Source organism: Malurus melanocephalus, unplaced genomic scaffold, assembly GCF_030028575.1.
Source record: "Malurus melanocephalus ecotype Western Australia unplaced genomic scaffold, MMel_1.1 scaffold_12, whole genome shotgun sequence".
Classification (NCBI taxonomy): domain Eukaryota; kingdom Metazoa; phylum Chordata; class Aves; order Passeriformes; family Maluridae; genus Malurus; species Malurus melanocephalus.
The window spans coordinates 765,607-784,305 of NW_026623244.1; the positions used below are offsets into that span (position 1 = coordinate 765,607).

General features: G+C 38.5%; 1 protein-coding gene across 1 annotated transcript in view; it reads right to left on the reverse strand.

Moving 5' to 3' along the window:
* Positions 1-18,699, reverse strand: part of CFAP58 (cilia and flagella associated protein 58) — a 58,218-nt gene that overhangs the window by 39,041 nt on the left and 478 nt on the right. The window contains exons 2-9 of the mRNA XM_057379083.1: positions 15,468-15,696; positions 13,737-14,018; positions 9,537-9,673; positions 7,746-7,902; positions 5,537-5,731; positions 3,208-3,345; positions 1,259-1,418; positions 940-1,022 (exon numbers count right to left, since the gene is read on the reverse strand). Coding sequence (XP_057235066.1) covers positions 940-1,022; positions 1,259-1,418; positions 3,208-3,345; positions 5,537-5,731; positions 7,746-7,902; positions 9,537-9,673; positions 13,737-14,018; positions 15,468-15,696 — 1,381 coding nt within the window. The remainder of the gene's footprint in view (positions 1-939; positions 1,023-1,258; positions 1,419-3,207; positions 3,346-5,536; positions 5,732-7,745; positions 7,903-9,536; positions 9,674-13,736; positions 14,019-15,467; positions 15,697-18,699) is intronic.

Sequence of the window (18,699 nt, forward strand, 5' to 3'; positions counted from 1 at the left end):
CTTTTTCTGATTTGAAGTTAAAACACTAGTGTCTGCATTACCAAAAAAAAAAAAAATTGACAGGATTGTTTACAAGTGGATGTAACTAATGACTGGAAAATCCTTACCAGCTTTAAGGCATTTTGATTGTAAAGCACGCCAACAGACAGTAACATTCATAATAAAGYCAAATACTCTTCCTTCTCATGTCTTAAATAAAAAGTTCAAGCTGGAAATCAACCAAGCTTAGTTTAAAATTTTGTAYAAGGATTAAATAAAAAACATCAATATATCATCTTTACAAAATCAGCCTTCTGGTCCCACTTTAAAATTTCTTTCTCTATACCAAACAAATACTTGTTACCTGTCAAATCAGAGCCTCTGCTAAATTCAAGACACAGGACAGTGAATCTACACCACATAAAGCATGTCAAAAATAATCTTTTAGCATTGAATTTAGTAGATAACACTTCAGGAATGCCAATAAACATGAGATGCTACATTGCAGTGCAAGAACTTTGGGCTGATGAATACAATCAGTATGAGAAACAGACCTAAAAGCAAGGATTACACTCAAACAGCCTGCCAAGCTGCTACACAGTGTATCAACACTCCAGTTTGTTCTTTTATTAGAAAAGACTTAGATTAATACTAAATTTCATAAGATACAGAGTGTAAAAGCACAGATGTAATGAACTCTTTGGATATCAAATAATGGGTTTGCAATTTGAAATCCCTGATGGTTTATATGTTAAAACTTAGAAACCTGTGTGTTTATGGATACTAACACTCTTTCAGCGCACAGAAAAGACATATTTTGTACATCCACTTAAGGAAATCTGAAGGCTTTAACATAACACCATGTATTCTAGAACATTTCTGTATTGCTGTGTGTATTTAAGCTATGGGCATCTCATTCTCAAGCTGTGAGGTTTATCAATATGACCAATKCAAACTCACCTGATTTAGCATATCCCTTTCCCTCACAAGCCCATCTGTAGTTCTCTTGTCAATATCTGCCTGCTTTTTTGCTATCTCTAAGTCTAGAGAAAAAGAGGAAAGAGAATAAATCCKGGGTTTAAATGGTACAGCTGTCAAAAATGCAGAGACAATTTTTAGTGGACTTTTTAAAAAGCCTTGACGTGAAATGACCGGTTTAATTAGCTGCAAACAGATTTTACAACCCTAGTATCAGCTGATGATATTAATGTTTATTTGGGTACCTAAAATAACTTAGAAGAACTCAGAAGACAGGTCCATCCATCTGTTAGGCACCTACCTTTCTCCAGCCTGATTATTTGATTTTTTAGTATGCTTTTGTCATGTTCTGCATCAACTCTTTGCTCCTCTGCAGTACGCAGCTTAGCCTGGAGAACATCTCTTGTTTTGCTCAGCTTTGAAATGTCAAGGCGCATCTGAGCTGCTTCATCCTCTCTCTCCTACAGAACAGCAACAAGGAAAGGGGAGAGAAAGCATCCACAGAAAAAGAAAATGCTTTTGGCACACACTTACTCCACAAAACTCATGAAGAAGGCGTAGAAGTGCTGTGGGTCAGCTGCAGAAAGCAATATGTAGAGTCCCTCTAATTTACTATACAACAGAGAAAAATATAATCAATCAAAATAGTGCCTGCTTATTGGGAAACATAACCAATAATCACAACAGCAATCAGTCTTCTTCCTTTTAAGAAGTATAACTTCCTCAYATAATTCAGTGCCACTGTTAGGCTTTACAGACTACAGTGTTCCATTTACAGCCTCAGATACTGATTCTGTGAGATGGGGAATCCTGCTATGATGTATCCTCTGCGAGAATGGGAATCTCCTCAGGTATTACTGACAACTACCTTCAAGAGGTTTCAGAGTACTTTGACAACTGTATCCAGCTCAGTACACTGCAGGATAGTATTGCAGGCACAGTCACGACTAAGACTGCATCCCAGATCATGACAGAGCTCTCAGAAGCTTTAGCAATTGGTTTAACTATTAACTGAGGAGCATCTATTTTTTTGTTCCCGTAAGTCCATGTGTATGACTCTTAAAGTTCCACCACCTTTTCTTGAAATCAGGATAAGATCACAGAATCAAAATTCTCTGACACTCTGAAGTCCCAAATATAAGTCATATTTGTAAAGTTTTAAACAATTATGGTATTGGGAGAAGTAATGATAAAATTGGATATCCCATAAAATACAGTAATTTGTTTTTCAAATAGGTAAGAAAAACATCCTTCAGTTTGCTTAATAAAATACAACAGAAAAAAAGCTCCTACCATACTCCATTAGGGATCCAAATCAGAATCATCTATATTGTGTTAGTTGTGAACTGAGCTTTTAATCTRTGAGGGGTTAGTTTCTATCAGACTAACAGCCTCTGTTGGCAAACAAACCTTTTTATTTAGGTGAATTAGTTATATTTGATAAAACTCAAGAAGAGAATTATTTTCTACTTGAATTTTCTAATGTTAAGTGTTTTAACCCCAACGATGACAGAAAATGCAAGATAGGATAAATAGCACAATAGCATCTAACATCTATGATTACCCTATGTGACAAGGGCTCTTAAAGAAGCCTAAAAAGAATATGCAGAAATCCTTTAATCCTTCCTCAGCTGAAACTCACCTGCTTCTGAGTTGTGTAATATGACTGTTAAATAATGTGAAGTCAGGCAACCATTTAGATCTGAAAGTAAACACCATCTTGGTTATTTACATTTAACTTYCTCAACCATACTGAAGGGGAAGAAATTTTAGTATTGAAAGCAATTCCCTCTGGTTGAAGCTATCCAGGACACCACTGTTATAATTTATSAACATTTTTCAATGGATTTTGGCAAAATTCAAATTATGTTAATCATTGTAAGAAAGTCATTGCTCTTATTTGAAGATCACAGGATTGAAAAAAGACCCCATGTTTGTCAAAAGTACCACCTATCCCTCATGAASAGAGTGCGTTGAGCATTTTGGTTCATGTGTTTTATGAAACAACTCTTCCAGGAGAACAGGTGCTACATTGTCAGGTGAGAGGGTTGGACATTACCATGACCACGGTACTGCCTCRGAAAGAATGGCATTCAGCATCAGCCAGATCTGTTCCTAAAAACTACTCAGGTTTCCTCCAAAACTACCCATGGGGGACTATCAGGAGAAGAAAACTGAAGTCATCCCTGTCCCAAGGGCAAGACATCATTGGAATGATACAGCTGGTAGGATGAACCTTCTGGAACTTACCTTCAGCTCTACCGTCTTCTGACTGATGTCCTTCATCACATCGTCCATCATTGCACTCTGCTGCTCACTCTCTTGYGTCAGCTTTTCATTTTTCATCTTCAATTGCTCAAGTTCTTTACCAGCTTCTTCATTCAAGATCTGTTAGGTTGAAGAACAATCCTATTAATTCTTTTAAATCKCATTACAATATCTACATATACATGAAGACAGAACATTCCAGCTACCCAGGGGATAAAAGCTGCTGCAGATTGTTGTCTGCTTAAAAACCACTCTTCATTGCTGATGAAATTACTAATGTTACATATGATAGACGGTCATACTGACTAGGAGGAATCATAATTTCTAATGAATAACACATCCAGTGCTRTTTTTTTCTGGAAACTTAGCAGGTCTCTATCACAGGTGGTAGATAAATATTTTACTTCTTGTTAGGCACTTGGCAACCATCACATAATATTACTTGATRCATACAATTACTGAAAATTAGCATGAGATTCAAATTACTTCAATCAGCAGAGGCAGGGGAGCTCTGTTTTATGAGCAAGCATGCTACTTTAATGCGCTGATAACATTTCTCTGGATACATGGTTGGCTGAGACCAGGACACAAGCATTCTGCCCTTTAATGTGTCTTCAGTYAAACATTTGGAACTGTGGTTTTGTGTTTCTATACAGAACGTATATTTCAATATTGGAGCTACCAGACTTATCTTGTGCTTGATGGAACTTTCCTGGCAGATATTACAAATATAAATGAGGAAAGAACAACCATCATAGTTTTCATCACTTCATCACATCCTGATGAAGTCAATGTATATTATGCCCTTAAAAACATTAAAGGAAGAGAAGTAGAATCTAGTGTAAAAACAATGAATACTCTTTCTTGTATTGCAAATGTCAGCATAACACTGTTTCACGAAATCCTTTATTGCAACTAGGACGGGGTGGGATAAAGCTTATAGAAACTGTATAAAACTATTTTCAATGTCTTGCAAGAAAGGATATTTTATTAGAAATTTCAAATAAAGGAAGAAGAAGAAGAAGAAGAAGAAGAAGAAGAAGAAGAAGAAGAAGAAGAAGGAGAAGGAGAAGGAGAAGGAGAAGGAGAAGGAGAAGGAGAAGGAGAAGGAGAAGGAGAAGGAGAAGGAGAAGGAGAAGGAGAAGAAGAAGAAGAAGAAGAAGAAGAAGAAGAAGAAGAAGAAGAAGAAGAAGAAGAAGAGAAGAAGAATAGCAGGCATCACAAACAATTACAATTCAGTTGAGACAATAACCTGATGAAATTGCAATAGCTGTGTCACCTTCTTTTGCAGATCTCTGCCGTGACCCTTGCACAGTTGCATAGCCTGTGTTTTGGACAGACTTCTAGCAAAAGACGTGCAGGGCCTTCACAGACACCCTCAAGCCAGCACAGGCAAGAAAGACAATGCAGAAGTCTGGTTAATTAGGCAATACACGGCACTTTCTTGTGAACTCTTGGCTTCCAGGACAATTTAGATAATTGAATGCCCCTAAAATCTACACTTTGAAAAGCTGAAAGAAAGTATAAAAAGGTGAAAGAATGGAACAGAACTAGAAATTGTAATACAATGTGATTGCCATGGCAGATGATGGAGCTGCTCTCAAAAGCTGCATCAAATCAGTGATATTCAGAGAAATAATCAGGTCTTCTCTGTATCTCTTTATGTTAAGTATTATATTAAGACTTTGTGTTGACTAAAAATTGGCACAGACTTCTACCTTCACAATTTCAGGGACCAGAAGGGAAGAACAAGGCATAAAWGTCATAAATTTACAAGATACACACAACTCACAAGGAAGTTTCCCTTGAGGTAGGACTGGTTTACAGTGATGAGATCTCCCCTGCCATTTACTGAAATTGCTTCTGTGAGAGTTTCTCAAAGTCAGGGGAAATGGACTGAAAACCTTAAAATTCACACACTTGCAGAACACTATAGTAGGACATTTCCAGATAAAAGTTTTTAGAAACAGAATGAGGAAAATCAATCAAAAAGGTTTATGAAGACAGTTCCTTGCCCTTTCACAGGCTTGAGAGGCAGATAAAAATTATTGTGAAAAAGAAGAAAGGGGATGGAGGTAAAATTATTTTACCAATGCCACTAGACACAATCAATAGCAAAACTGGCCATATAGTCAGAAGTCCAACCTGACTATTTATTAGTAAATTACTATTTATATAAAAATAAATATTTATTAATTTTAATACATTAAAATAATATTTCTCTGTCTCCCTTCAGGAACATCAATTTTTTTTAATTAGACATTTGACTCTAATCTTAGACCTGATGAATACAGTGTGCAATGTACCCTACCTTCTGCTCTGTAAGATTATTTTGTATTTTCAGTTGTTCCTCTTTGTTATTCTCTATTTGTTGCTGTAACTTTTGGACCTCGGCTTGCTTGTTATCCATTTCAGCTAGAAGATTTTTCAGCTCATTCTCCATTTTTTCCTTCTTTCGAGCCTCTCGTACTTCCTCGCTTTGACGCAGCTGGATGTCTTGCTGAAGCTATAATAATAAAGAGGAAAACAGTTTTAAATTGTGCTGCCTTTTACTCAGGAAAACAAGTCACCACTCCTACTATGCTTGATTTTAAAAAACAAGAGCTTCTATATTACTGTAATCACTACTTTATAGAATATGCTAGATCTTCTCAGAAGTAATTACATTTTCTAATGGTTGAACAAAAATTCTGCATGAAGGAACCTATTTACTGATGACAAAAATTTGTTAAGCACCAGCCAGTTCACCCACACYGAAGGGCTGATACAGTTCAAACATAAAAGCATTCCTCTGGAGATACAGTGGCATAAATGTCTTTACTGTAATAAATTACTTGCAAAGTGGTACTTTCTGAATGCAGCATTAAAATTAATTGGGGCTTGACGTTGTATTGCAAGGATTTTTATTTTTATTTTTCTCTCTGACCAGCAGAAATATTTATTACACAGATATTAAAGGAAAGAGATGTCAGACCAGTGTTCATTTTCATAACTGGTCTCAATCTTTCTGCTCTCAAAGTTCCTATGTGGGAACTCTGAAAGAGGAAATTTTTCTCATTTTTCATAGACTGTCTTATGACTCCTGTTCTCTCCCTCCACAAAAATTTGATGCAGCAGAATCAGCAGAGGGGAGACACAGGGGGCTGATCCATATGGAAATATTCAGTTCAGCCAGGGACCAGCAACTGAAAGATGCTCTTTGCTTAAGGATTYCTCCCCCTCTGAGCCCACAGATGAAAAGTTGCCAGAACTGACAGGGTCTTCAATGGGATCTTCAAAGAGACATTGTCATTTAAGCAGTCTGAAGTGGAGAATAATTTCATACTGGGAGAATGGGAGGTGATTACAAATGCTATAACAATTSTGTAAATTTAAGGGTTGATGAAGTGAGTATCAAAAGATTAAGGCTGCCAAAATTCAACAAGTTTTGACTCTTTTCTCCCATGCCAACAATGCTGTCAGAAAAACAAAGATTTTATATTCTCTTCTAGTACTTTTCCATTCATCTGCTTTAGAAATAGAAACTATTTTTGTGCAGAAAACCTAGACTGATCTTTACTTTCCTACTTGTGATTAATAAAAAACTAAAAGCCAAATASTCCTTTTACCTCTTCTCTGTTCAGTGTTTAAGAGTGATTTTCTACTCTTCCTTTCTCCTGGTGCCTTGTTCCAGCCCCTATTTATATTCYGCTTTAAATTCTTTCATTTCTCATTATTTTGCTTACATATTTGACGTATCAGAGTTCTGCATCCCATCTCCCCTCCTTTTCTACTTTCTCTACATTCAGTGGCTGTTCCACCAATCCTCAGCCTTCTCTATCTCTAGCTGCTCTATACATCTAAAGGAAGCCATACGTATTTATCACTAAAGAACAACTGTCAAATCAGATGGTCAGAAAAACAGAAAGCCTAACTTAATGTAAAGCTTAGATGGAGTATGACYGCTCTCTACAGACACTGGTGCGGTGAAAAATTTAAGCTGAAAAACAGYTAATCCAGAATGAGTGCAAAGAGGCAGAYAGGAGGTACCTAAACATTTAAAGARTGAGGATCTGGAAAGCKTCTCATAAAGAATAGGRGAGAAAATAATGTCACTATTTTTTAAGACMAATTTTGATGCCTTCTTAAGAATGGTGGTATCTCATCATATGRCAGCCACTGCCAACAGTAAGGGACTAAGCATCTCCATTCCAGGTCTATGTTCTAAGTGTCCCTTTCAAGGCACAAGGATTTACAATAAAGAAAACATCCCATTTCTCCAGTATGAAAGATGATTATGATTCACAAAAAGAAACCTTGACCTCACTGGGGTATTGGGAAGCTATGGAAGCAGCTGGTRTATGACAACACACTTTGCAAAGTAGCAATAGAACTACAGAAAAATATAAAAAATAAAAAAGCCATTCACAGCAGAATCCTTTCAGAGCACTCCTGAAAATGTGTRAGATGTGAAAGAACAGGTAGTAGCATACCAGTCATGGAAGATCAGTTGCAAGTGTGGAGAAAGGCTCAGTACAGACCTGCAAAACTGATTGCTCTGCCTCATTTTTCGCCTTCTCTATTTCCTGCTGACGTTCTGTGATTTCAGTGAGACTTTGACGTAACTTCACAACTTCTGACAATAGCTGATCCCGCTCCTCTGTTACCTCTTCTTGTAATTTTAGCAAATCCTCAACACTGGAAGCAAGAAAATAATAGTCAAGCAGTGTCACAGGCCATTTCTGTTCTTCCTCTTATGCCAGAGCAAGAGTTTTGTGAAAAACAAGAGTTTAATTTTTTTTTATTATTTTAAAGTCCTCTGTGTTAAGACTGATGGTCAACTGAATAATATGCTCTATCTACTCTGATCAGAGTCACCATCAACCAAGTCAAATAAATCACTCTTTCCTGTTGTACCACATGGGTCTGAATAAAMCTTCCATTTCCCAGAAATGTAACAGGGAAAAAAAAAATCCCTCTTCTATGCCCACTGGAAAATTAGTCAGGGGTCCAAAACTGTTGTAGCCAGTCTCTCTGCACCTTACCTGACTGGACACTTAACAAGGTCACGTCTTAGAGTCATATAATGCAAAAATAAACCTGACTGTCTGTTTTGACACATTTACAATATGAAATTAGGTCCAAGCACTTAGGGTTCAAGCTCCATCTTAAAAGCAGCCTTATTGTTCTGCAAGATTATAGGGTTTTCAAGCTTCAAATCTGCAAAGGAGCTACTTMGTCTCATGACCTTGTCCCTGGACAGGGTAATTAAGCATAGAACTGGAGGGCCATAGAGAAGGAACTTCAAGAACAAATTGTAAACTGGCAGGTGTCAGTAGCCTGGGCAGAGCTGGACATAGGAGCGAGCTGTTGGYAAAGTAACAGCTCCCGGCTCTTGTAGGAAAATGCAAAAATCAGTTAGAGACTTTAGGGAAAGTTATATAGGGGGAGATTGAATGATCAAGTTTTAGATCCAAGGAAAGCTGTTAATCAGGTCCAGAATGTCTCAGGAACAAAAGGTGAGGGAGTAGATTTCTCATGGACTCAGGTGGTTTATGTGCTGGCACATTCCTTGGAGGGGGAAGGGTTTGAGCACACTGAATACTTCTTATTTTTGCAGCCTGGATATGTAGAGCATGCAGAGACGAGYSTGTCCCACACGTATCCTACATGTGYATTATAAATGAACACCTTAAACAAGGTGAAAATGTCAAGCCATAATCAGGAGGGCCAACCATCAGCAATTTCAGTAGAAAGTGTGCAGGTCATAGGGTCAACACACTTAATCTCATCCTTGAATTTAACTTAATCTTACAGCGTGAACAGTCTGTGAGTACTGACACTATGAACAGTAGATTCTGGAGAGCTTCTGAGTGGCTCCAGAGGGAGATTRTTATGTGCACAATATAGTGGCTTAGAGACTCCATCTCAGACTGCATCCCTCATTGTGTGTTTGGTTAAAACAAAAAAAAAATAAACCTGAAAGTGAATAAATATAAAATACAAACAAGAACACAGACAGTGTTAGTGCCTTATAACAAAGCTAGGAACAGAAATCAACTCTCCTGCCTTCTTGATTTATCTACTTGACCTTGCTGCTGTGAAATGTAAAAATGTTGACAGGATCCTATTCTCAAAGTATGCTGAAGTGTTTGTCAGATCAAACAATATGACACATACTGAGAAAGTGCATAGTATTCATTTTATTTGATCTCCCAGCTTAATCCAATACTGAATGAACTCACTCAGAGCTTGATTCTGTACTTGCTCGCTGCATAAACACACAGACAAAAAAATGTGTATTCATGAGATTGGCTTTCCCTCTCCCTTACTTGTGCTCCTGTCCAGCTCTTTCCTTCATTAAATGATTTAGGCGYAAAATTTCCCTTTGCAGTGAGTTGATAGTTTCCTTAGTTTTCTGTTCCCTTTCCTGGGCTTTATCCACCATTTTCCAGGCCTTTTCAAGCTCCTAGGAACAAAATGGAAACAATTACATAAATAAAATAGTGATTTAAACCCCAAGCATGGCTTTGAGGTTCTACATTATCTTTAGGGTCTCCTCAAGGACAGCCAAATAGAAACATCATTATATCAGGTCATAACATCCCTTTCAACCCCTACTTGCATCATATGAAATTGGGGTAGGAAGAATATACTTTTAAAACCATCTCCACGATGAAGAAAATAGAGTAATTTAATTTATATCAATTTTTTACGGAAGTTCTTTACTGTAATTGACATTTTCTTTCTGAAAAAGCCAACCTTATTTAACATTAAACGTAAATTATGACACCTATATTATTGTATGTTGTTAATATATTTATTGAACTGTTAAAAACCAAATATATGTAATATTTAGCTGTTTATTGCCTAAATTAAAAATTAAAGCTATAGAACTAGCAGATGCAAGAGCCTACCAGATTTTGCTGAAAAGATAGCACAAAGTATAACATCTGTAGCCTCTTCAAACTGCAGAGGGAATACATTTCCATTTTATTTATTCAACTAGCTCAGCATATCCAAATTTGAGAAACCATCTGGAACTCAAAGATCAGGGAAGTTTGCTCTTCTTTTTTTTTACCYCACATACTCACAAAGAGTTAAACAATGGGCTTTCCTTGCTCCRAAATTCTAAAAAATTACAGTCAATTAAACTAACTACCTACATACAGTATTTTCATTATTTAATAAATTATTTAGTTAAAGATTTAGAATGAAAAATGTGCTTTTTCATTTATGTATCAAGCATATTTGAACAGCTTTATATATTAAAATAAATTTTTTGTCATACATTTTGAGTGCTAACTTCCATTCAAGTAGCAATGATCATACATAAAGTATTAAGTATCATCCAGTAAATTACAAGCTTTTCATTCATTAATATCCCACACAAAAATGCTTAATTCTGAAATTTAAATAAATGCATGTTAGGCTGAAATAATGGCATGAAGACACAGTGYGTCATGTTGACTAGTAGAAAAGTATAAAATATAATTGTAAATAATGTTTAAGATTTGTCARCTATGAAGAAGCAAACACCCTTTCTCTAGAAAAATGCAAATTGAAAATAAAATTAAAGCTCATTACTTACATCAGAGCTTCCTGCTGGCTGATTAGACTGTGATTAAAATTGGTGAATTAAATCGTTACGACTGGAGTTTTGGGGAATRGAACTGGGGAATAAAATCAATACAGCCTCTGAAAGGTTTTTACAGGCTCCAGTGAGTATTTTGTTCTGATGAGCATTTGCAAAAGTGATCACTTGAAGTCAATGARGCCATTCAGATGAACACTGATTTCAGATCACCCTAAGCTGGCTTTTTGAATTTTATCTTTCATGTGTAAAAACTATCGTATTGAATTTGTATTGATAATACCATTTTTTATAAATAAAGTGAGGAGGCACAGGTGATGGCCATATTAATAAGCAAAATCTAAGTAAGAATTTGCTACAGACTTCAGCATCAGCAAAACCATGCTTCATTGTAGTTGCTTCTTGGTTGATTCTTTTACTGCATTAGCAGATCAATAGATCCTTTATTTTCAAAAGTAAAAAGGAGGAAAATTTTGATGATGGAAGCTTTCACTGAAGAGTATTCACATTGTTATTCAGTGTGAAAGACTGCAGTGTATCAGCAACATCGGGTAATTGCAGTACATGATAGATAGGTAATGCATGGCAGTCTGTTGCATAATTAAAGGAAGTACACTGGATGTTTGCTGTTAGAATTATTCAAAAATTTTTGGAGAAGTTCTGAATTCTGGAACTTGGGAAGCAGAACTTRTGAAGTGTGACTGCTTGACTTTACTTTCATTAAATACACCAAAAGATTACATCMGTTTCATAGCTCAGAAATGGAGAATTAATGGAACACTTTCTTACTATATTGGATTGATACGCCTAGAAATTGAAAATTTGGTAATTTCAAGCAGGGCAGTGCAAGCTGCTATAAATTCCCCTTTTAGCACTCTTCCAGTGCAGACTTAGAGATCAGTGTCCTTACCCACAACAAACAGAATTGTGTTCCCTTCATTATTAGCTTGGCCCTTTCCTCCTTTGATAGAACTGTAAACAGCAAATTGCTATGTCCAGTTTATTAAAACTACAAAACTGAGCCTTGAAAAGCCACCTGAAAATTAACAGCTATTGATTATCACTGGCCCACGTCCTACCAGCCACTGATCTGTGTGGTTAACCCCTGCCCCAAACTCTACTGATTATAACCAGGCTTCACATGGAGAAAAATTTTACTTCTGCAACTTTTATTTCTTACCCTAATGACCCATCAAGTCACCAAGATTTAGGGCCTTAATTTGGAGCARCTATACCACTTTTACAGGAACAGCCCCATCAGGATTCTTTTATGGTTTATAAATAATTAAATCGTGGGGGAGATTGTTTAATTTAGAACTGAATAATATAATCGTGGCTACTTTAGCATTTGAACTTCCTTCAACTCTTAGCTTGGACACATGTGAAACACATTGTTTGAATGTTAACAGAATTGTAGTGAAATACTACAGCTCTAATATAAATTCCCTTCAGAAGAAAGAATAATATGGAATATAAAGGGTTTACCAAGAAAATCCTTAAACAAGGCATGAACATTTTAAACAACATCCAAATAATTCTTGAACCTTTAAGAGAAACACCAGTACTCATAACTAAACTGAAAAAGTATCAGCTGTATACTTTGCTCACAGCACACCACTAAAAATGAAATGTCACATGTTGTGCATTGCATATAATTTCTAACAGGATCATATTGTCAAGCAGCTTTTTCACTAGAAAATCATTTAATGGGTTCAGTAGTAGGAAGTATGGTTAAGTTATACCCTGCCTGAGCTTCAAATCAGCTGCTGAAATTGGAAAGGTTCTTATTTTCCCAACACTTCCACTCCTCAGTTTTATGACATTACTAAGACAATGTCTCTCCTCAGTTYGGGAGCATCTTGTAGGATCACCTCTCCTACTGTTCACACACAGAGCATTGCCATGTAATAGCAAAAATGAAAGTATAAGGATCATTGTGGTTCCTGGCATTCATCTACCAGGTTTTGACTAGCAGCAGTAAAACTCAACAAGATTTTCTATGCTTTTCCTCCTCCTTGAGGAGGCTTTGGGCAGCACCACAGGTTTGCAAGCTGCAGCCATACAATGTCAGTGCTGCTATTTATATTTATTCTGACTGTATTTTCCTCATCATTCTAAGGACAAGAAACTTAATTCAAAGAATTTCTATTTCTGTAGTGCTCAAAAAACACTCTGGATTGCTGCACTGACTTTATTTTACTGGAACAAAACACTTTATTGTAAGGCACGGAAATTTCTCAACTAAGTGCTAAATTAAAGCCTATCTAGATATCTACCTACAAAACTAGGTTTTTAAACCATTAGAATGAAAAAAAAAAGTTTTAAGTATGGTCTTATCACCACTTGGCAGCTTTAGGTTTCTTACAGTGATAATAAACTGTAAGCCTAAAAACATCAACTGTTTTTAGCGAGCCAAGAACTTTGATTTGAATTTGAATTCAAATCAATAATTACAGCACATCAGAGTAAATTGGTGAAATCACACTCAAACGCTCTATAGGATTCCTTTTCAATGCAAACACTGTGAAACGTTTATTTATATGAGTTGTCAATTCCCTGGCCTAAAATCTGTATTTCCACAGTAAGTAGATTTTTTATGTTCTGGCAATAGTTAACATCCAAGCAGCCCTTCAAAAGTATAACAAATCAAAAACTATACACAAAGTTGAAAATGCTTAAACAAAACTATTAGTGAATACTTGAAAGCTGATGGAATTGGTTTAGCGTAAATAAACACAGAATTTGAGTGAAAGCTGTAAAAATACCAGGCTGAGAAAACAAAGCAAAGCAGAGATTAAACAACTGGAGATGCCAGCTCTATATTTAGTCCTCCAGTTTGTTCTCTGCATAAAATCAAGTGTTCTTACAGGTGCTTTTCTTATTACCATGTTTTTCATTAACAATTCCAGATCATACTCCATTCTATTCAAAACTTTACCAACTTCAATGATGATATAGTTTCCTCATCATCTTTAGTGACTTTTGTGAGCAGAGCTACTTTAGATGACTTCTCCACAAGCTCAGCACTCAGCTTCCTGCATTTCACCATGAGATGCATTTCATTTTCACGAGACTTCTTCATAAAAGCAAAGAGCTTCTCATATTCGATACGGAACTTTTCCAGGGCTTCATCTCTGTTCAGTATACTGATGAATTCTTGGGAGTCTTTTTCCAGTGCTTCAAATGCACTTTCATCTAGATACGGTATGTCAGGCTTTTCCTGAGTGAAATAATCAACAAACAGGAAGAATTCAACATCTCAGTAATGACCCCAGAACATAAAAAAGTAATATATTGAGTGTGTAACAGCTACTAAGAAATCATGACAAAATTTTCTGTAATAACAACTCTTTTGCATATAACAACTCTTGCTAGCATATAATATGCACGTTGTAGGCTATTTTTTAAACACATCTCCCCCAATTTCACTGAAACAACTTGTGCTTTACCAGACAGAGTTCTTGTAATTGAGTCCCACAACTGCTTTAAAGGTAAGTCTATAAAATATCATCACTGTGATAATGTTTGAATAATGCATCAACTACTGAGGAAGCCCAGTATTTTAGTCTCAATTCTGCCCAGTTCTCTACCCTCTAAAGTCTGATWAGTTTATGATTTCTATCCAGACAGTGCCAGACACTTGCAGACAAGCACGTCTCAAAGCTTCAGTAATGTCAATGCAAGCCAGTCCTTCCTCTGTGGAAAATGCTACTGTTAAACCTTACACAGAAGATATTTTTGATCTAGCTCAGTTCTGATGTCAAATACTTGCAAATGGACCTCCAAAGTGGTCTCAATAGAATAAGGAAGTACCTCTTCTATCAGCGAGATAACCAACTTCAATGCCGCAGCCCACACTCCAGCCAGGATCAAAGAAAATACACACTGTGAGTCAAAACTTAGTGTGTCCCCGCTTCAAATCTGCTCTGGGACTCACAGGTTTCTTCTCATTTCACCCTCTTCTCAAACCACAGAATCACAGAATTGTTTGGGTTGGGAGAGGCCTTAAAGATCATCTCATTCCTACTCCTGTCGTGGAYTTCCACTGTACCAGGCTGCTCAGAGCTCCATCCARCCTGGCCTTGAACACTTCCCGGGATTGGACATCTGCCAACTTCTCTGGACAACCAGCACCATTTCCTCACCACCCTCACAGTAAAGAATTTTCTCCTAATATCTAATCTAAACCTCTTCTCGGCTTGAATCCACTCCCCTCCGCCCTGTCTCTACATGCTCTTGTGAAAAGGCCCTCTGCATCTCTCTTGTAGGCTCYCTTCAAGTACTTCAGTTTTGATCCTGTTCCTGTGTTTGTGATTGTAAATACAGTTAAAACGCAAGCAGTAATGAGGAGGAAGGCAGGATGGGAATCACACCCACGGTCTTAAATGTAGCAGCTGCTCCTAAATTACAAGAGYTACTACTGCCTGCCTACAAGTAGCTTAATTGCTCCAACTTTCACCACAGAAGTGAGCTCTGCTCGCACAGGTGACACATGAACATGGTCTGTGGATACAGATGATACACAGGTGATGGTGTTGGGCTTATCCTGAGGCGCAGCCTTCGTCCTGACCAGGGGACAGGAAGGGAAGGGAGGRACGGGTTCCAGGTTACCTCAGCCATGCTGCCGGTGGGTGAGGCGGTGGCTCGGTGTCAGGGTCGGTGCTGGTGCCGGGGCGATGGCGGTGCCCGGGTGGTGCCGGTGCCCGTAGCGGGGCGGCGGCGGTGGCGGCCCGGGCCCGCGGCGGTGCTGAGCCCGCAGCTCGCAGCCAACGCCGCTGCGGTATCGTAGCAACGGCGGGGCTGCGGGCGGGGCCGCGCTGGGCCCGGGGCCGCCTGAGCCCGGGACCGCCTGAGCCCGGTTCCCCCTGAGCCCGGGACCGCCCTGAGCCCGGGACCCCCTGAGCCAGGGGAGGTGACTTCTCCTCTCAAAGCTGTCTGTCAATCTCGCGGTTGAGGTTTGGCTGCCGGGGATTTTAACCAAGGACACCAAGGACTGTTTTCCCTCTCACCCGCAAGGCTCAGAGCGGCTCCCTGAGCASAGCAGCTCAGCGCGGCCGGCAGGGTGGCCCAGCTCAGTCCCGGATTTGTTAAAGGTGGACCGAGCTCTGGGGATCATCCAGTGCAACCCCCCAGCTGAGGCARGGTCACCTAGAGCAGGTGACAAAGGAACGCAGCCTGTTGGGATTTGAATGTCTTCAGGGTGGGAGACTCCACGACCTCCCTGGACAGACTGTTCCAGTGCTCTGCCATCCTCTATGGAAAGGATTGCTCCAAACTGCTGCTGCTCATGTTGAGGTGGAACTTCTTTTGATTGAGTTTATAGCCATTATTTCTCACCCTGTCACTAGGCACCACTAAAAAGAGCCTGGCACCATGCCCTTGGCAYCTGCCTTTGAGATATTTATATACATTGATGARTTYCYCTCTGTCTTCTCCAGACTGAACAGRCCCAGCTCCCACAGTACCCCACCATACAGGACATGTTCCAGACCCCTCATCATCTTTGTGACCTCCACTGGACCCTTTCCAGTAGCTCCTTTTTATTCTTGTGCTGAGTCCACTTGAGGCAGGGTCCTGTGGAAGGCAATAAATGGGGATTTGTGCAGTTTGGGGGGAAAAATCATAGAACCAGAGAATGGTTTGGGTTGGAAGGGACTTTAAAGATCATCTCATTCCAACCCCATTGCCATGGGCAGGGAYACCTTCCACTAGACCAGTTGATTAGAGCTCCATCCACCTGGGTATCAAACACTTCCAGGGATAGGGCATCCTCAGATTGGCATCCACAGACAACCTGTGCCTGTTCCTCACCACCCTCACTGTAAAGAATTTCTTCCTAACATCTAATCTAAACCTGCCTTCCTTTAGCTTAAGGTCATTTCCCCTTGTTCTGTCACTACATCCTGAATGGCATTTGGAGCCTGGTTGCTGCCATGCCATTGCACCCAAAARTTCACAGTAGCCTGTCCATGCAGGTGGATGGTTTGGCATAACCCATGGTACAGGGCAAGGGGTGGCAGAGCAGCAGCTCTGCTTCAGAGCTGTGCTCAAAGATCAACTGCTTTGTTCTCTCCACTCCCAGCTAACCCTTGAAATGGTGGGGTTTATCTCTCTAAGCACACAAATTGTTCCATCTGATGGCTTTTTAGAGCAGGGTATGTATTGTACCATGTATACACTCCCTAGCAGCATGGATGTTGGTTATGACCTTAAAGTASCACTTGAAACAAATAATGATGATGGAAAACTTTTTCTCTTGCTGGTTTAATGAAGCCTGAATTGTAGCACTTCATTTTACTGATTATGTGGCAAAATAGGCAGTTTCAAATGGATGCTTTCAAATAGTCTGATTTTACCATCAGAACTGGAGAATAAKACACATTTTATAATGTATTCTTTTTATGTGTGACTTAATTTACAAAATATCCTATACACTGAAACATTCAATCATTTCAATGCACACTTCTAATAAAAAAATGAATAAAGTTCCTTTTCTAAGTTTTGCACTCCGCTTTTTCCTCATTTTCTTTTGTACTGATGTTTCTTACATAATAAAATTATCAGGAAGATGAWTATGATAAATTCCTTGATTCTAGGATTTCAGTTCTCAAGAGAACCAAACTTCTAGACCTTTACAATAAAACAACTGCACATATAATGAAATATCAAATTGCATGGTTTTAATTTTCTGAGCAAAATACTGTTGGAGGAAGGGGACATGCTCAGAATTTTAAAAGATAATATTAGGTGATGAACAAAAAAAACCCCTCCAATTCACATCTCAAATATATAAATTTATGTCTTTAAAAACAAAACAGGCATGGAAACTCATGAAGGAAGGAAGTCATCTTTGTGCTTCAGGTTCATGTTTGTGCATGAAGGTAACAGCATAAATGCGTCCAAAAATTATATGCATTTATTAAGACATTCCCAAGAGCTTCCTGGTCTGGATGGAAAAGTCCCCATTTAGTGTACAGGGTTGGACTAGAAGGCCTTTAAATGMCCCTCCCAACCCAAACCATTCTATGATTCTCCTCTTCTGTTTTTCAAACTCCTGGTGATCTGCGTCCTGTGACACCTTGTAGACTGGTCTTCATGACAAGTTCCATTTGAGTTAAATTCACTCATATTCTGCAAGTTCATCCTCGTGGTAGCTGCACCTCTAACAGCAGTGCAGACATAGTGGGGTGAGGGTTAGGAGTCCATGATAACTCATGCAAAAGCTTATTTTTTTATAAGCCTTAAARCATCACAACTCATAGCACATAATTGCAACTAGGACACAAATCTGTGACAAGAATCAAATATTCACATTTAATTAATTCTGCAACAAATTATAGTAACAAGAGAATGACTCAACAGGAGTTTATAAACAGGAGCTGCACTGACACTCAAGAGGACACCTGGGTTTCTGACCTTAGCAAGGATTTACTCTAGCTCAGGACCAGCCACTTAAAATTCTGTGCTTGAGACTTATCAGTGAAGTGTAAATAACCACATTTGGGATCCTGCAGTGGTGCTGTGACTGTCATGGCTATAGATGATGTACTCATGTCATAGAGAGAATCTCTGGAAAAGGTGGAGCTCTTCAAGTGGGATCACTTTTTAACCCTCCTTTTTAAGCTAAGCATGTATTCCCAGTTCTGCAAAAATTCTTCTCCTAGTAAGAGCCAAGAACCCCAACAGCCACCAAAGAAAAAAATAAATAAAAAGACCTTAAATAAAAACAAATAAATCTTCATTAATAGCAAGGACAAGCCAGACCTAGSAAATTTCAGTGCATTGAAAAGATTGTTATTTATTTCCCTGAATGTCTGACTTTGTTCAAGAGACACATGCACTTTATGGTAAAAAAAGCAGCATCACTGTCTCACCAGCTGCATAAAAGAGAGTTTTGCATC